We start from the raw sequence: 17,412 nt of genomic DNA, 5'->3' as shown, positions 1-17,412 counted from the left end.
AAAAACAATAGCAACAGCCAAAACCGGTTTGGCTCAATGGATAGAGTGTCGGCTTAGGGACTGAAGGGTAATGGATAGAGCGTCGGCTTGGGGACTGAAGGGTCCTGGGTTCGATTCTGGTCAAGGGCATGTACCTTGGTTGCGGGCATATCCCCAGTAGGGGGTGTGCAAGAGGCAGCTGATCAATGACTCTCTCTCATCAATGTTCCTAACTCTCTCTATCTCTCCCTTCCTCTCTGTACAAAATCAATAAAAAAAATATATTAAAAACAATAGCAACAAAAATTTTCGACCTCACTTCCTTCTGAGTGCCTGCTGCCCGTTTTCTTAGCTTCCTTTTATAAGAAAATCTCTTAAAAGAATTGTTTATATTACTGCCTTTACTTTATACCTATCATTCTCTCTGGAACCCTCTTTGATGAAGCTTTTGTTTCTACCACTCACTACAAACCACTCTCGTGAAGTTCTCAGATGACCCTCACATTTTCAAAGCCAATGCCTACTTCTAAGTCTCTACTAATGACCTTTGACACCACTGACATTTTCTCATTCTTTTTTTGTTTGTTAATCCTCACCCAATGATGTTTTTTTCCACTGAGTTTTAGAGAGAATAAAGGGATGGAGGGGAAGAAAGAGAGAGAAACATTGATGTGAGAGAGACATACGGATTGGTTGCCTCCCACACATGCCCCACCTGGGGCTGGGGATTGAACCCACAACCCATGTATGTGACCTTAACCAGGAATTGAACTGGTGACTCCTCAGTGTAAGGGCTGATGCTTTAATCACTGAACACACTAGCTAGGGCCATTCCTTCATTCTTCAAACATTTTTTTCACTAAACTTTTAAGAACATGGTTCTTGGGATTTTCTGACCTTGTCAGTCACCCCTTCTTCTATCCCCTGCTGCTTCTTCCTCATCTTCCTGACGTCCAGATGCTGGAGCTCCAGGGCTCAGTCTTTGATATTGGTTTATTTATTCCCTATGGTGACCCAGTCTCATGGCTTTACTTATCAGTGCTATGTTGATGTCTCCCAACTGAATATCTGCAACCTGGACTTTCCCCTTAAGGCCAGACTTGCACATTAATTGCAAGCCACCATCCTAGGCTTACCTGCAGTCTCCTTGGATTCACATCTCAAATGTAACATATACAAAAGAGAACTATTGATTTCCTTCCTCCCAAATTTGTACCTCATTCTCCCTATCTCTTTGCTTTTCCAGTTACTCAAGTCAAGTACACTGGAGTCATACTTGGCTCCTCATCTAACCACCAGACTCCTCTATGCGTTTCTCTGAGAATAAATCTAGAATCTGACAACCACCACCCTACCACTCTGACCCTATGATTACTACTCTGAAAGTCTTCTAAGTGATCTTCCTGACTGTGGACCGAGGAACCAGCAGCTAGAGGAATCCTTCTAGGATATAAGATATGCTAAGGCACCCCTCTACCCAAAACACTCGAAGTAAAATCCACAGGCCCTACCATGGCCCACAAGGCCCTCGTGCCTGACCCCCTTACCACTTTAATTTCTTCTCCCATGAGCCTCCTCATCCTTATTTACTCTGCTCCAGACACACTGACCTATTTGCTCCACCTAGAACACACGAGAACATGCATAGAACCATCACTTGACCCTGCTTTGGGGCCTTTGTACTTGTTCTCTCTGCCTGGAAGCTCATCTCCTAGATAGTTTATGAGTCCTCTCTTCACATTTCCTTTTCGTCTCTGTTCAAATGTCATTACTCAGAGAGGCTTTTCCTGACCACCCTAAATAAAAAACAAGCCCCTCCCTTACTCTTTCTCTCTTATCTTGTTTTATTTCTCACCACTTGACATATAATTGTTTGTTTAATGTCAGTCTCTCCTTTCCTATGAGAAAACAGGCCAAGAATAGTGCCTGGTACATAGCAAGAGTTCTGTAAAAACTTGGCAAATGAACATCTGTCAACTAGATTATGCACTGGTGTTTCATCAAAGCACTAACTCAAAATTTTGACTTTTTCCCTTTTATTTTTCCACAATGGAGAATGAGTTTGACAAACAAACAAACAAAACCTCATTGACACAGAACACAGTATGGTGGTTACCAGAGGTGAAGAGAGGTGGGGAGAAGTTGAAGTGGGTAAAGGTGGTCAAATATATGGTGACGGAAGGAGACCAAATTTTGAATTGTGAGCACACACTGCAATATACAGGTGATGTATTATAGAATTGTACACTTGAAACTTATATAAACTTATTAATAAATTTAATTTAAAAAAGAAAATGAGTTTGAGAAAGGGTAGAATAGTTGCTTTGAGCTCAGGTATTGCAGTATAATTTTATTACTGTCATTAGAAGAGAAGTTAATTTGTTCTTAGAGTAGGTTATGAGTTGACTGATTTTAACTGAAGCAACTGTTATTTTTTTAATAAAGCCTAATTATCTAACCTGAATAAAATCTAATTAAAAATGAAAAGGTTGACTGCAGTAGGACCTTTTGGTGAAGAATGGTTATATTTAGTTTAAGAAGCAGTTTATTAGTACAAATACTATCATAAAAATGTATCACCCATTTTTTTTCAAATGGCACAAAATAATGCATTTGAAAGTGTTTCAAATTTTCAGAAAAAAATTTTTTCTAAAAATATTAGCAAAACAGGTTTCTTGATAATAATTATAATCTTCAAAAGCATTGAATGGACAGCGACATTTTCATATATGCTATCAAACCAAAAATTAGAAGCATTATAGATACCCTGCCTTAAAAATTACAAAGTCAACTGCTGGACAATTAATTTCTACAGTCATATCTGCTTAGGAGGAAACACATATTTTTAAGAGTTCAATAGCAACTATTGAGAGTGGCTTTAAATTGTTCATTGAACAGTTTTAAAAACAGATACCCAAGGACTTCTCTGAGGATTGATACAGACCAAATTCTACTACAGACTCTAAGACACCATTCAATTCTTTTGTACTGTTATTTTGTTGTATCAGATACAGATCCTATTGAGCAGGACATTAACTGATCTGGGGACTCTTTTGTTCCGGACATAGTGCTTAGTTTCATGAGATTCAGGCTTCACAAAACAAATGATGGTGCCATTTTCATCAACGGATAATGAAGTGAGAAAAATAAGGGCAATGGCACATACATACTCACATACACACAAACTGCACACAAATACTCACATCAGAGAAATGAACGTACATAAATGTGATTTATAGTTGTCAACTTCTCTCTTTTGGGGAAGATTGCTTTTTTCTAAAAAAAAAAAAAAAAAAAAGACTTTTTCCTAGTTTTTTTTTTTTAATACTAAAATGTCCCTTTATTTATGAAGTGACGGTGATAGTTGTTGGTAGTTGGTGTTTTAAAATGTTGAAAACCTTGCCTTGCCAGGTGGTTCAGGTGGTTGTAGCATTGTTCTGTACACCAAAAGGCTGCAGGTTCGATTCCCAGTGAGGGCACATACCTAGGTTCTGAGTTTGATCCCTGATCCCTGGTCAGGGTACTTATGGGAGGCAACTGATTGATGTTCCTCTCTCACATCAACATTTCCCTCTCTCTCTCTATCCACCCTTCACTTCCTCTCTCTCTCAAATAAATTGAAAAAATAAACACATATCCTTGGCTGAGGATTAAAATGTTGGCAACCTATCCCAATCTGAAAAAATAACAATTAACAAAAAAAAAATTTTTTTGAAACATTACTCGTCCATGAAATCCAAATATCCACAAATGACAAATAAACAAACAAAACAAAACAAAACAAACACTTGACTAGCTTCCCTTAGTTTGGCATTCAAAGTCCTCTCCATCTAGCCTTGACCTTCTAGCTTTCCTTATATAATGGGGGCAGCCAGGTGCTCAGCACCTGCTGTCCTCACCTGCGTTGGCTAAGGTCACTGGAGTACCTTCAGACGTAGCCCTCCTGGCCCCTAGCTCCTGACCTCACCAGCTCTGTGAGGGACATTCAAAGAACACCTAGGAACTTAAACTCTCCGCGTCACTGAGCTGCAGCCTTCCCCTGGCCCAGGGAACTGTGTTTTGCTCACAGCTCAGTACTCCTCCTTCCCATGAGCACTTAAGCCCTGCCTTCAATTCCAGTTCAGATGACACCCTAAAACACTTGCCTCTCTCTCCTCTCTATCGCCAGTTTCCTGTTCTCCGGCTCCAATCCCCAAAGGCCCGCTGGGACCCAGGTACGGCCATGTGCTAGCCATCACATCCCAGGGCCAGACCTGTGATCCCAGGAAAGTGCTCCCACTCCCTCCCATTGGACCTGGCTTCCTTTCCTCCTCTACCTGGCCTGTTGGCACCCAGCAGGCATCTTGGCCAAGCCTGCAGTTACTAATTGTGCCCCTCAACATACTGCTTTCCACTCACACCTTCTCCCGGGATAGACTGTTTGCCCCAAATGCTTTCTTTCTCATTCCATGCTTCCCTAAACATCTCAAAGTCTAACACTTTGTTTTCGTTATTCAACAGACATTTAAAGGGTTCTTGCCAGGCATGGAGACACCAGGTGAATGGCACAGGCCTGCCCATTAGGAACCCAGTCTACCCTGAGTGAGAGCCGAGAAGAAATGACTTCCCTTCCACAAGCTAACATCTGAAAGGGCGTGCAACTTGGTGTAACATGTTTTAGGCACAATGGGGCTCTATAAGTAGTTACTGAGAAAATAAATGGAAAATATGACTTTATTCAATATACCCTCAATTCACTTATTCAGCAAAGTACCATAATGGTGTTAGCAATATCATAGAATTCTGAAAGGTTGAGGCTTAAAGGGACAGTCTCAACAGAAATCTAGTCCCATCGCCTCATACAGATAGGGGAGTCTACATCTGTGCACTTGATTTTGGAGGGTGGGGTGCTGTGCACACAACTCTCCCCTTAGAGCACATCAATATTCAGTTATTCAAGAGAGCAGCTCTGACTCCCCAACTCATTGGCAACACCTCCCCTTCCCAAGAGCTTACTTTTTAAACCCTTTTTAAAAAACACACAGCAATAAGACTTACTGGAGGCCTAGGAAATGCCAAGTAATTTGATACAGAGATACAGAGGCGAGGCCCCCATTCCGAAGGAAGTCCGGTAATGAAGGGAGCTACACCTGTAAACACCTAAATCCTAAAGAGTGGTGAGAGATTTCAGAGGCCTCACAGGTGACCTTCAGAATCAGGAGCAGACTCTCTCTCTCTCCACTAGAAGGAAACGTTCTTTTCTTTGGAGCAAAGGAACCCTTTGAAATGCAATGATCACCGTCTCCTGTAGGAAAGCCTGAGAAAGTGTAAGCCTGTCCCCTGGCCCAAGAGAAGTGGGGAGAACCTCTCCCTGTGCAGAGAGGGGAGGAGGGACAGAGGGGCCCAGGCGGTGAGCACCGAACACTGCTGGGCTCACCCCTTCTGGAAGAGGGGTGGTTGGAAGTGTCTTCTCAGAACAGATAACATCCAGGTAAAGAGCATCCTGAGCCGAATGAAGAAAGTGTTCCCAGGATCCACTCTATCCAAAGCCGCTGCTGCTCCCCTTCAGGACCCTTACCCAGAGATCAGCCCACACCCCCACTTCCGGGGGAAAGAAGAGGTTTTCTGAGAAGCCTGGGGAAACGGAGAAAATCCTGAGTGTTCACCATCTCCCCCAGAGTGGCTCTCTCCTTGTCAGAGTTAGTCCACATGTCAGAACACAGGTGCTATTTAAAACCAGGTTAACCTCCACCGCATTCATTACATGTCACGGGTTACCTTGCAGTTTGGGTTCATCTTCACAGGAATTCAGAGAAGAAGCATCTTTCCATGAGAGGAAAAAAATAGTTTTAGCTTGCAATAAACAATCCCCCCTGCCCCTGTTTGAAATCATGGTCTCCTAGGGTTAACGAATAAACATCTTAAAAGCGATCCTTTCACTTTTTGAGGCAGGACAACACGATGCTCAGCAGTAACTAAATGTGAGGTGTGAGGAGAACCTGTCAGCCTCCTAACAATTGGAAAACAGGTGAATGACCAACTCTCTTGATGGACTAAGACCATCCACAGAAGTCAGCCTCGGAGTGTAAGAACCATGCGTGCTAACAATGTGGTGAGCTCTTGTTCTATCAGTCAAAGTGGATGGCCCTTGAAGGACCAGCGCTACAGGTGACATAGAAGAGAAGCCACTGGAAAGGAACATAAGCTACCCCACAGCATCTCTGAGAGGGAATACCACCTTGCCCACTTCTGCTTTCTAGTTCCTTATATAATTGGCGTCTTGGGCTCAGACACCCCATTTGTGTCCAAAGGCCATGAAGGAAGGAGATGTAACCACATCGCAAGGCATTTATTTAACATGACAAGCCCCGGATTTTTTTTTTTTCTTTCTTTCTTACCCCTCAAAACTCACTTGGAAAGAATCATTACCTTGAGCATGCGGATTTCTCGAAGGGCGATTTTCTTGATGACAGGGTCATCTTCTGATTCCAGAAACCTCTTGATGGCCACCACCTGGCCCGTGTCCCTGTTTCTGCATTTGAAAACAACGCCGTAGGATCCTTCGCCAATTTTCCCGATTTTTTCATACCTCTCCATCACGGAGGAACAGATCTCCGCGGAGGCGGTCTTCACATAGCCTGACAGTGTCGCTGGGCACACGCTGCTCCGGGCGGGCGGGACCTGGGGCGGAGGAGGCACCTGCTCAGGAGCGAGGAGCGGACGGGGGAAGCCACCCCCTCGGCGATGGCCACGCGGCGATGACAGCCTGGAGCCGGGAACTAACCCACCTTCACCGCCTGTGACACGTGCCTGCGAGTTAAAGTGTAACCCGCCATCCTAAGGCGAGCCGACTTGCGAGATAATCTACCTTTTCCATGTTACAGTTCATCCGACCCCAGACACAGGAGCTGCCCAAGGGCTTCCCCGGCTCTAATTTCGGGTCTGATTTCCCCGCAGCAAGCAGACACCGCCCGGCTCCGGGGAGGAGCGCAGCCCCGCCGGGGGAGGCGGGCCTGGAGCTCAGGGACCGCGGGCCACGCCGACCCGCCGCGCGCGGGGCCCCTCTCGGCCCCGCGGCCCCGGGAGGATGCTCGGCCCGCGCCCCCGCCCCCCGCGCCCCGAGCGGCGCCACGTGGCGGCCCGGCCCGCCCGGCCCGGCCCGCTCCTCCCGCCGCCCCGGACTCACCCGCTGGCCGCCGCCGGCCCCGCTCCCACCCGCCGCCCCGCCGCCCGGGATCCCTACGGGAACGGTCCCGCCCCCGCTGGCCTGGGCGGGGCCGCCGCGGTCCGTGCGGCGGAGAAGGGCTGGGTGGGAGGTCCTCGGGCCCCTGAGGAGGGTCCCCACCGCGGGCCTGGGCCTGCACGTCCCCCTGCGGACAGGAGGCTGCGGGATGCAGGCTCCGGCGGGAGGGAAAACGCCGCCGGAGCGGAGGCTGCAGGAAGACGCCTGCGCCAGAGTCCTCCCCACTCCCCCGCCATCCCCACCCCCATCCCCGCCCCATCCCCACCCCCACCCCCATCCCCACCCCATCCCCACCCCCATCCCTACCCCCACCCCCACCCCCATCCCCACCCCCACCCCCATCCTACCCCCATCCCCACCCCCATCCCCACCCCCATCCCCACCCCCATCCCCACCCCCATCCCCACCCCCACCCCCATCCTACCCCCATCCCCATCCTACCCCCACCCCCACCCCCATCCCCACCCCCATCCCCACCCCCATCCCCACCCCCACCCCCATCCTACCCCCACCCCCATTCTACCCCCATCCCCACCCCCATCCCCACCCCCATCCCTACCCCCACCCCCACCCCCATCCCCACCCCCACCCCCATCCTACCCCCATCCCCACCCCCATCCCCACCCCCATCCCCACCCCCATCCCCACCCCCATCCCCACCCCCACCCCCATCCTACCCCCATCCCCATCCTACCCCCACCCCACCCCCATCCCCACCCCCACCCCCATCCTACCCCCATCCCCACCCCCATCCCCACCCCCATCCCCACCCCCATCCCCGCCCCATCCCCACCCCCACCCCCATCCTACCCCCATCCCCACCCCCATCCTCACCCCCACCCCCACCCCCATCCTCACCCCCATCCCCACCCCCACCCCCACCCCCATCCCCACCCCCATCCCCACCCCCATCCTCACCCCCATCCCCACCCCCATCCTCACCCCCATCCCCACCCCCACCCCCATCCTACCCCCATCCCCACCCCCATCCTCACCCCCACCCCCACCCCCATCCTCACCCCCATCCCCACCCCCACCCCCACCCCCATCCCCACCCCCATCCCTACCCCCACCCCCACCCCCATCCCCACCCCCACCCCCATCCTACCCCCATCCCCACCCCCATCCCCACCCCCATCCCCACCCCCACCCCCATCCTACCCCCATCCCCATCCTACCCCCACCCCCACCCCCATCCCCACCCCCATCCCCACCCCCATCCCCACCCCCACCCCCATCCTCACCCCCATCCCCACCCCCACCCCCACCCCCATCCCCACCCCCATCCCCACCCCCATCCTCACCCCCATCCCCACCCCCATCCTCACCCCCATCCCCACCCCCACCCCCATCCTACCCCCATCCCCACCCCCATCCTCACCCCCACCCCCACCCCCATCCTCACCCCCATCCCCACCCCCACCCCCACCCCCATCCCCACCCCCATCCCCACCCCCATCCTCACCCCCATCCCCACCCCCATCCTCACCCCCATCCCCACCCCCACCCCCATCCTACCCCCATCCCCACCCCCATCCTCACCCCCACCCCCACCCCCATCCTCACCCCCATCCCCACCCCCACCCCCACCCCCATCCCCACCCCCATCCCTACCCCCACCCCCACCCCCATCCCCACCCCCACCCCCATCCTACCCCCATCCCCACCCCCATCCCCACCCCCATCCCCACCCCCATCCCCACCCCCATCCCCACCCCCACCCCCATCCTACCCCCATCCCCATCCTACCCCCACCCCCACCCCCATCCCCACCCCCATCCCCACCCCCATCCCCACCCCCACCCCCATCCTACCCCCACCCCCATTCTACCCCCATCCCCACCCCCATCCCCACCCCCATCCCTACCCCCACCCCCACCCCCATCCCCACCCCCACCCCCACCCCTACCCCCATCCCCACCCCCATCCCCACCCCCATCCCCGCCCCATCCCCACCCCCACCCCCATCCTACCCCCATCCCCACCCCCATTCTACCCCCATCCCCACCCCCATCCCCACCCCCATCCCCACCCCCATCCCCACCCCCACCCCCACCCCCATCCCCACCCCCACCCCCATCCCCATCCCCACCCCCATCCCCACCCCCACCCCCATCCCCACCCCCATTCTACCCCCATCCCCACCCCCATCCCCACCCCCATCCCCACCCCCATCCCCACCCCCACCCCCACCCCCACCCCCATCCCCATCCCCACCCCCACCCCCATCCCCACCCCCATCCCCACCCCCATCCCTACCCCCACCCCCACCCCCATCCCCACCCCCACCCCCATCCTACCCCCATCCCCACCCCCATCCCCACCCCCATCCCCACCCCCATCCCCACCCCCATCCCCACCCCCATCCCCATCCTACCCCCATCCCCACCCCCATCCCCACCCCCATCCTCACCCCCATCCCCACCCCCTGCCCCTCTTCATGCACCAAGGGCACAGCGGTCACCACGCCGAGTAACGGCTGATTACTTACTCCCCAGTGTTTTCGGCTAAACTGTGAACGCCTTGAGGGGAGCTCCTGTGCCGGTCCTGATCAGTGGCATAGCATCCAGTCATTGCATGAATGAATGAATGAATGAATGGGAAACAGGGAGAGAAAGGCAAAGATGAAGAGGGAGGTGTGGCCGAAATTGGTGGAGTGGGCACTTCACTCCATTGGCTTGGAGGGGAGGGTGCTCCTTGGCTGTTGACTTCCAGGACAGCCGGGCTCCTGATGTGGGAGGTGGGGGTTACGGAGCCTGCCTCCGTTTAGGTTCCTTATTCCCAATGGGCTCCTGAGGGGGAAACAGTAAACCTGGGGAAGTCATGAAATAATCTGCCACGGCACACTGCCTCAATACTCGACCATCTATCCTATTGCCCTGGAGGTAAAGCCGAGGAGAGAGAATGAGCATACTGTCTACAGAACAGAGGCCAGTCCCCCACCAAGCAGCATGCCACTACGTGGAAATCAGGACAGGGGTCAGGAAGGAGCAGGAGCTGGGAGGAGAGAGGGGTTGGTGGCTGCCTTGACAATGCAGTAGCATCTAGACCAGTGGTTCTCAATCTTCTAATGCCACGACCCTTTAACACACTTCCTCATGATGTGGTGACTCCCAACCATGAGATTATTTTCATTGCTACTTCAGAACTGTAATTTTGCTACTGCTTATGAACCATAATGTAAATATCTGTGTTTTCCAATGGTCTTAGGCTCTACAGCAGCGACCCACAGGTTGAGAACCCCTCACAGGGTCGCCTAAGACCATCGGAAAACACAGATATTTACATCTAGATTCTACCGTGTTTCCCCGAAAATAAGACCTAGCGCGTGGAAAGATAAAACATCCCCTGAAAATAAGACCTAGCGCAATTTTGGGAGAAAAAATTAATATAAGACACTGTCTTATTTTCGGGGAAACAGGGTAGATGGTCCAGAAGTGGATGGAGTTCATCTGTGAACCTCCTAGGAATTGTTTGCGAATGGCAACCACTGATGTGTTTTCTGTCTCTACAGTTTTGCCTTCTCCTGAATGTCACATCAATGGAGTTATACAAAATGTTGCCTTTTTGAGCTAGCCCTCTTTCACTTAATGTAAATAATTTGAGATTCACCCATTTTGTTCCATTTATCAGTTTATTCCTGTTTATCACTGAGTAAGTATTCCATTGTGTGGGTGTATCATAGCTTGTTCATCCATCCCCACTTAAGAACATTTTTGGGGATCATCAGTTTTGGGGGTCATCAGCCAAGCCACCGTAAACACTCACGCATGGTCTTTTGTGGGAACATATGTTTTCATTTCTCTTGGGAAAATAATACTTAGGAGGAGTACTGCTGGGTCATATGATAAGTATATGTTATTGAAGTAACTGCCAAAATGTTTTCCAAAGAGTCTGTGCCATTTTACATTCCTGCCAGCACCTTTCCAGTGCCTCTGCGTCTTTGCCAGCACTTAGCATGCCAGGTCTCTCTATTCCAACCATTTTAACACGTGGGCAATGGTCTGTTGTGCCTAGAACTTGGAATTCTCTAATGACTAATGTTGAACAGTCTTTCATATGCGTATTTGTCACCTGGATGTTTCCTCACTGGTCTATCTAAAAGTCCTAGGAAGTTTTAGTAAATTCCTTGGGATTTTCTATGTGGACAATCATGTCATTTGCAAATAGGGACTATTTTGGTTCTTCCTAACTGCTATGCATTCTCTCTCTCTCTCTCTCTCTCTCTCTCTCTCTCTCTCTCTCTCTCTCTCTCTCTCTCTCTCTTCCTCTCTCTGTCTTATTGCACTTGGTGGGTCCTCCGGTGTGAACTCAATCAGGAGTAGTGAGGGCAGATGTCCTTATACCAATCTTAGGAGGAAAGCATTCAGTCTTGCACCACTAGGTAGGATGCTGGAGTTCTTTGTCGATGCTGTGGCAGGAGCCTGAGGCGGCCCTCAGTGACCCTGCTTCCTGGTGTTCATGCCCTTGCTGCTCCTCTTCCTTTCAGTATGGACTTGACCTAGTGACTTGCTTCTAAGGAACGGAATCACTCTGGGGTTAGGTTACAAGAGACTATGCGTTCCCCCGGGTGCTCCCTTGGGCTCTCATTTACTTGCTCTGAGGGAACGGAGGCCATGTGGCGAGCTGCCTTATGGCAAGGAACCGAGGGAGCCAACAGCCAAGAAGAACTAGGCTGATGTTCTGTGAGGAAATGAGCTTTACCAACAACCCTGTGAGTGAGCGTGGAAGCAGATCTCCCCCCTGCCACAAACCACTTTCCAGTGAGATTTCAGAGAGACTTCGCCCCGCTGACAAACGTAAGTTCAGTCTCGTGGGAGGCCTGGAGCCAGAGGCACCTCCAAAAACGGTGAGAGAATAAATGTTTGATATTTATGCTTTGGGGGTATTTGTTATGCAGCAAATAGAACTAATCCAGAGGCCCTTTATTAGATTGGGGAACTTCTCTTTAATTCCAATTTGCTGAGAGGTTTTTTTTAAAAATAATGAATTGATGTTGAGTTTTGTCAAATGCGTTTCTACATCTATTGATATGATTGTATGATTTTTTTTCTTCTTTATATTTTACAAGAGGCCTGGTGCATGGATTTGTGCACTGGTGGGGTCTGGCTGGCCTACCCAGATTGGGGCTGATCGTGCCAGGCTGGCTGGGGGAAGGGGTTGTGGGTGATCGGCTGGCCAATTGGGGGCAGGGCTGGCAGCCAACTGCCCACAGACCCTCTCCCCGGCTGGCCCCTCCCCCTGGTCCAATTCCTGGTTGAATTCCCAGTAGAGGGAACAATTTGCATATTAGCCTTTTATTATATAGGACTAGAGGCCCAGTGGATGAAATTTGTGTATGCAAGGGGGGTGGGCCCTCAGCTCAGCCTGCACCTTCTCTAATCCAGGACCCCTTGAGGTATGTCCAAATGCCCAAATGTTTAGGGGATTGGGCCTAAACCAGCAGTCAGACATCCCTCTCACAATCTTGGACTTCTGGCTGTTAATACTCACCTGCCTGCCTGCCTGGTCGTCCCCAACTGCCCCCTCCCTTCCAGCCTGGTCATTCCTAACTGCCCCCCCCCCCCCAACCAGCCTGGTCATCCCTTATTGCCCCCTGTGCCAGCCTGGTTGTCGCCACTGCCCCCTCACCAGTCTAGTTGCCCTTCACTGCCCCCCTGCCAGCCTAATCACCCAAACTTTTTCCCCCTGCTGGTCTGGTTGTCCCCAACTGCCCCCTGCTGCTGGTCATTCCTCATTACCGCCCCCGCTGCTGGCCTGGTCGCCCCACGCAGCCTGCTTATTCAGTCATTTAGTTATCCCTCATTAACCCCCTGGTCGGCCTGGTCATAGGCACCCATCTTGTGAGGGTGTGAGGGTTATTGCATATTACCTCTTATTATATAGAAGGACGATTTTCCTTAGTCTGTTGATATAGTGAATTATATTGATTGATTTATATGTATATATTTTAAAATATGTTTTTATTGCTTTCAGAGAGAGGAATGGAGATAGAGACAGGGATAGAAACATCAATGAAGAGAGAGAATCATTGACAGGCTGCATTCTGCACACCCCCTCCTGGGGTCAAGCCTGCAACCCAGGCATATGCCCTGTTGAGGAATCAAACCGTGACCTCCTGGTTCATGGGTCAACACTTAACCACTGAGCTACACTGGATGGCTGTTTTGATTGATTTTTTTTTTAAACTTTATTGTTCAAGTTATTACAAATATCCCTTTTTTCTCCTATTGACCCCTCCCCACTCCTGCCATGATCTCACTAATATATTTATTGATTGTTTGTTTGAAAAAGGTTTACTTAATTAACAAAATATTTTTCATAAATATTTGCAGTAGTATTTATCTATTGATTTTTTAAAAATATATACTTTATTGATTTTTTAACAGATTGGAAGAAAGAGGGATAGAGAGTTAGAAACATCGATGAGAGAATCATTGATGAGCTGCCTCTTGCACACCCCCTACTGGGGATGTGCCCACAACCAAGGTACATGCTCTTGACCGGAATCGAACCAGGGACCTTTCAGTCCATAGGCTGATGATCTATCCATTGAGCCAAACCAGTTTCGGCTATCTATTGATTTTTAAATGTTGAATTAACCTTCCATTCTGGGATAAAACCAACTTGGTTATGATATTCTATTTGATACATTGCTGGAGTTGATTAGTAATACTTTATTGAGGATTTTTGTGTTAATGTTACTAAGATATATTGATCCATAGTTTTCTTATAATGTCTTTGTCTAGTTTTGGTATCAGAGTAATGCTGATCTCATAAAATGAGTTAGAAAGTGTTTTCCTCTCTAATATTTTCTGGAGACATTTACATTAAATTGGTATTATTTATTCCTTAAATATTTGGTAGAATTTGCCAGAAAAGCAACCTGAGCCTGGAGTTTTCATTGTAGAATTATTTTAAATTACAAATTCTGTTTCTTTAATAAAATATAGAACTATTCAGTATATCTGGTTCTTCTTGAATGAGCTTTGATAGTTTGTGTCTTAGGAATTTGCCTATTTTACCTATATATTTGAATTTATGAGCACAAAGTTGTTTATATATAACAATTATACATTATTATCTTTTTAATGTTATTCACATGTAATAGTATTACATTATTATCTTCTTAATGTCTATAGTAATGTTTCCTATGTCATTCTTGATATTAGCAATTTCCCCCTCCTTTTTCCTGATCAGTTTGACTAAGACTTATCAATTTTACTGACCTTTTAAAGAAACAGCTTTAGATTTGATTTCATCTGTTTTTTCTGTTTTTCAATTTTGTTGATTTCATCTCTTTAATATTTTCTTTCTTCTGCTTGCTTTGCTTTTACCTGTTTTTCCTATTTCTTTTTAAAGATGGAAGCTTATGCTATTAATTTTAGATCTTTCTTCTTTTCTAATTTAAGCCTTTAAATGCCACAAAATTTCCTCTAAGCACCACTGTAAATGAATCCCCAAAATATTAATGCTGCATTTTCATTTTCATTCACCTCAAACAGTTCTATTATTTTTTAATTTATTGATTTCAGAGACAGAGAGAGAAACACTGATTCGTGGTTCCATTTATTTATGCATTCATTGGTTGATTTCTTGTTATGTGCTCTGACGGGGAATCAAACCCCCAGGCTTGGCATACTGAGACAATGCTCTAACTAACTGAGCTACCCTACCCAGCCAGGGCTAAAACATTTTCTAATTTCCCTTGAGACTTCTTATTTGACCTGTAGGTCATTTTGAAATGTGTTGTTTAATTTCTAACTATTTGGGGATTTTCCAGATACTTTTTTGTTAGTGATTTCTAGTTTAATTCTATTGTTTCCAGAGCAATTCCTTTGTATGATTTAAATTCTTTGACATCTGTTGAAGTTTGCTTCATGACCCAGAATATGGTATATGTTGGGGAATGTTTCTTTTTGACAATTAAAAGAATATATTTTAAGATGAGGTAGTAAGGTCACTGCGAACTTTTCCAGAGCCACCTCGTCTAAGGTTCACACGAGGCCAGAGTGAGTCTGGAAAATTAACTTCATGGTTCGGTGCCCAAGGATCCTGGGCCTGTGCCAACCCAGCGGTGGTTAAAGGAGGGAGCAAGCGCACCCGTTATTTACGCCTCGGCAGGCAGTGAACCGGAGAGCTAGCGTGCCTTGCTGCCGCACCAGTTGTTATGTTTGGAGGAAGTTGGATTAAACTATAAGAGAACGACTTTGAAAGGGAGACAGTTGATGTCACCATTTAGCGCCAAACAGAGAGGATACTACGGCCTCTATACCGTCAGTCTCCGCAGTCCTTTTAGTTGGCAGGACTGAAACGGGTTTCAAAATCAAAGAATTATAATTCCCGTGCAGTATAATTCTTGGGAAGCTGAAGAAGGTGGGCTTCTTTTCTCAAGCAAATGTAAAAGAACTGAAACATTATTTTCCACTTACAGTGATTTTATTTTTTTTTTTTTGTAGCTCTCCATAATCAGAGAGAATACTTCGGTGTCCCTGGATAACAGACAGCACTGCGATATTTTAATCATTTAAGAAAGCAATAATCATTCAGTAGACGAATGCATGCTCAGAGAAAGAGCCTGGGATAGGGAATCAGAGGCCAGGATTTCTGCCTTCTTACTGGTGTTTGATGTTGTGCAAGATAATTACTATTGCCCACACAACAGCCGCCACAATGACTATTTAATTAGTGCTTATTCGTGGCAGGCATTATGCTAGGAATATTTTATACTCGAGCCTCACCACAGCCCTAGGAGAGGAGTCAGTGTTACGCTGAGGAGGAGCATGAGTTTTGGATGGATAAGTAAGGACACAAAGCCGATGACCGGACGCAGGCAGTCTGCCTCCAGAAGCTTTGCTCCTAACCGTTTTGCTAACACTACTAAACACATCATGAGGAAAATAAGACTTTTTTTTTGGTGGTGGTGGGGGGGAAAGGACCAGCAGCCTGACTCTGTACCTAGTTAATAAGTATCGCTAATGCACATTCCTGTTAGCCTATAGTCTAGTCACTGCCCCTTCCTTAATTATCTGGTCTTGCAACACCTATTTACCTAAATACTCACATTTTACGGAGGCCATAAACCACGAGCAATACACAACCACCAGCCAGGTTTTAGGTGTGGTCTTACATCCCCCATCCCAACACCCTGAACTTTTTGCAAAGCCTGAGAAAGGTCCGGAAGTCTGATCCTTATTTGGGGGACAAAAAACCAAAGGGTATAAAGAGAACGTGTCCTCCATATTGGTTTGCTCAGAATTTGGAAACAGGCTCCCCTGAGTCACGGTACTAGTACATCTGGAAATAAATGTTTGTTTCCTGTACCTCCGGGTATTCCTGTGTATTTTCCGGTCGCCTGGTAAATTCTGTCACACGCAGAGGGTGGCTGTCAGGGTGTCTGAGTGTTAACACAACGCTCCACAGAGGACCCTCCTCCTAAGCTGCCGGGAGGATGGGCCTTGTCACCATGCTTCCTTCTCACAGGAGCTCAGCAGCTGCATCTGTGTGCAGCCCTGACACTGGAGCACAGTCCCCTGGAGGCCGGAGAACGCCGCCGCCTCATCTGAGTGGGAGCCCAGCAGCCAGGCTTAACGTCCCTCTCCCTCCACCCCCCAATTATGTTTCCTGTAAGGAAAGGAAAGTCGAGTCACTGTGATTTTAAAATGACACTATAAAGCTGCTTCAGGAAATACTTGAATTTACTTTCCCTGTTGAAAGAGGATTTGGAAAGGAAATAGTTTCCAGGGCACATCCAGAAAATAGTTAATAACTACCACTTAGGGGCACTTAAATGTTGGGGTCATTGACCACATTATCTCTAATCATTATAACCATCGTACATGGTTGGGTTGACTTCCTGGTTGGGATGATGAAGTGCCCCGTTTTATAAAAGCAGCAGCTGAGGCTGTGAGAGGTTGGTCAATGGGGACAAGGCCACCCAGCCACCCAGGGCTGAAGGCAGGCTTCAGACCCAGCTCCACCAGGCCCAAGCCCACCCGCCAGTGGCGGATGGAGTTGTGACAACGAAGAACACCTTGAGAAAGGACCTCCGTCTTCAGATGCTCCAAAGAGCTGATGATGAGAGCTGACATCCTGATACACAGCAACCAAAAGAGGAGGCAGGTGCCAGCCAAGGTCCTCCTGACCAGGCACTGCTACACGCTACAAAACCAGGCATGTAAGTAACTCCCTCCTACCCCCCAACACTACTT

General features: G+C 48.8%; 1 protein-coding gene across 4 annotated transcripts in view; it reads right to left on the bottom strand.

The window, feature by feature from the left end:
• CDKL1 (cyclin dependent kinase like 1) overlaps nt 1-7,174 on the bottom strand; it is a 49,217-nt gene extending 42,043 nt beyond the window's left edge. Inside the window, exons 1-3 of one of the 4 annotated variants that reach the window (XM_084887833.1) lie at nt 7,145-7,174; nt 6,388-6,639; nt 5,737-5,781 (exon numbers count right to left, since the gene is read on the bottom strand). In XM_084887833.1, the coding sequence (XP_084743959.1) occupies nt 5,737-5,754 (18 nt within the window). In that variant the 5' untranslated portion in view covers nt 5,755-5,781; nt 6,388-6,639; nt 7,145-7,174. Of the gene's footprint in view, nt 1-5,736; nt 5,782-6,387; nt 6,640-6,826; nt 6,914-7,144 lie in introns of those variants that run through there. The other 3 variants (XM_084887832.1, XM_084887831.1, XM_084887834.1) reach the window with 3 other exon arrangements.
• Between the last annotated feature and the right edge of the window lie 10,238 nt (nt 7,175-17,412).

Source organism: Pipistrellus hanaki (assembly GCF_964339955.1).
Source record: "Pipistrellus hanaki genome assembly, chromosome: 1".
Classification (NCBI taxonomy): domain Eukaryota; kingdom Metazoa; phylum Chordata; class Mammalia; order Chiroptera; family Vespertilionidae; genus Pipistrellus; species Pipistrellus hanaki.
The sequence above is the reverse complement of the archived record's forward strand: the minus strand, read 5'-3'. Positions and strand labels throughout refer to the sequence as shown.